At 41.2% G+C, this 1,457-nt stretch overlaps 1 protein-coding gene across 13 annotated transcripts in view; it reads left to right on the forward strand.

Annotated features, from left to right (window-relative positions):
- The window catches only part of LOC111647379 (protein NLRC3-like), a 99,936-nt gene that overhangs the window by 93,393 nt on the left and 5,086 nt on the right, over positions 1-1,457 (forward strand). For 8 of the 13 annotated variants that reach the window (XM_087171352.1, XM_087171356.1, XM_087171351.1 and 5 more), the window contains one exon: positions 765-938. The exons of the other annotated variants lie outside the window; for them this stretch is intronic. In XM_087171352.1, the coding sequence (XP_087027478.1) occupies positions 765-938 (174 nt within the window). The remainder of the gene's footprint in view (positions 1-764; positions 939-1,457) is intronic. 13 annotated transcript variants of the gene reach the window in all.

Genomic DNA, 1,457 nt, shown 5'->3' on the forward strand with positions numbered 1-1,457 from the left:
GTCTGTGTGGTTTTCTGGAGAGTCCAGACTGTCGACTGGAGACTCTGAGGTCAGTTCACTGACTGTTACTGTTGTAGATCTTATATCTTTAATCCACAACTGAAGCTGATTTATCTTCACACAGAACTTGAATCATTTTGAATGAAGTCATTACTGACATTTTAAATAGTGGTTGTCTCATGTTTCCAGTTGTTCTTCTCTCAGAATGATTCTTCAGTTTCAGCTCATTTCACTCAGTTGTCATGAATAATGTCTGTTCACTTCAGTTCAACCTTCAGAACTCACACACTGGTATTTCTCTCAGTCAGAGGACTCATGTTTTCTAAATACACTGTAGAAAATGTCCAGTGTGAGTCCTTAAAGTCAATTCATTTTTATCACAACAACATACAGAAGATCCTCAGAACTAATATTTGTACAAAAACACTGAGATTCAACTGATGAAGAAAAAACCCTTCTTTTCTTTGAAGTGAATTTAAATGAACTTTAACACAAGTGTGAACATTGTTGTATTTTTCTAACAGTTGAATTGACTTGTTGAATGTGTTGAAGAGAAAAGCACCACACTGTTGGTTTCACATGTTTCACTCCATTAACTGCAAATCTTGTTGTTTAGTAAAGTGTCTGTGAATGTTTGGAAAGAAGCCGACAAATAAAATGTGTCATGATTATTATTGTTAGGAGCAGTAGAAGTTTCTGCTGAACATTTCCAAAGTCTTCCATTAAATCATCTGTTTTATTCACTTCTTTTATTCTTTATTCAGATTGAGGCGCTGCAGTTTGTCAGAGATCAGCTGTTCTTCTCTGGCCTCAGCTCTGAAGTCCAACCCCTCCCACCTTAAACACCTGGACCTGAGCTTCAACAAGCTGCAGGATCCAGATGTGAAGCAGCTGTGTGATCTTAAGGAGAGTCCAGACTGTCGACTGGAGACTCTGAGGTCAGTAAAAGGGGCGGAGTCAGTCCTTGCTGCTTCCATCATATTGTACTAAACACAGTATCAGAGCAAAGAGCCAGTGTTTCCTGGAAACCTCCGACCTTCTCAGCAGCTGCTTCCCTCAGTGAAGCTGTGAGAGGAGAACGGTGACAGGCGTCAGGATTGGACAGAAAGACAGAGAGAGAGAACAGTCGGCCAATCAGAGCGGCCAGAAGCTCGTTGTGATCATGTGTCTGAGTGGATGTGAAGACGACTGTTGTTGTTGAGTTGATGTGTACAGGAAGTGAAGCTGATTACAGCTGACAGCCTCACAGAGGAACAGAGACAGTGTCCTCATTCATCAAACTGTCACATCTGATCTGAGACAGTTTGTTCTCTCATTTCACAACTCAAGACCTGATCAGTTTGATCTCTGTCACAGCTCTGAGATCAGTCTGATGTCTGACAGTCACTGGCTCTTATTCCACAGAAGCATCATTACACTCTGTAACCATGTGATCTTTATACAGACCAGAAGCTCTG

The sequence above is a fragment of the Seriola lalandi genome, unplaced genomic scaffold (genome assembly GCF_002814215.2).
Source record: "Seriola lalandi dorsalis isolate HSWRI2012SDOR001 ecotype SW California unplaced genomic scaffold, Sedor1 jcf7180002054987, whole genome shotgun sequence".
Classification (NCBI taxonomy): Eukaryota; Metazoa; Chordata; class Actinopteri; order Carangiformes; family Carangidae; genus Seriola; species Seriola lalandi.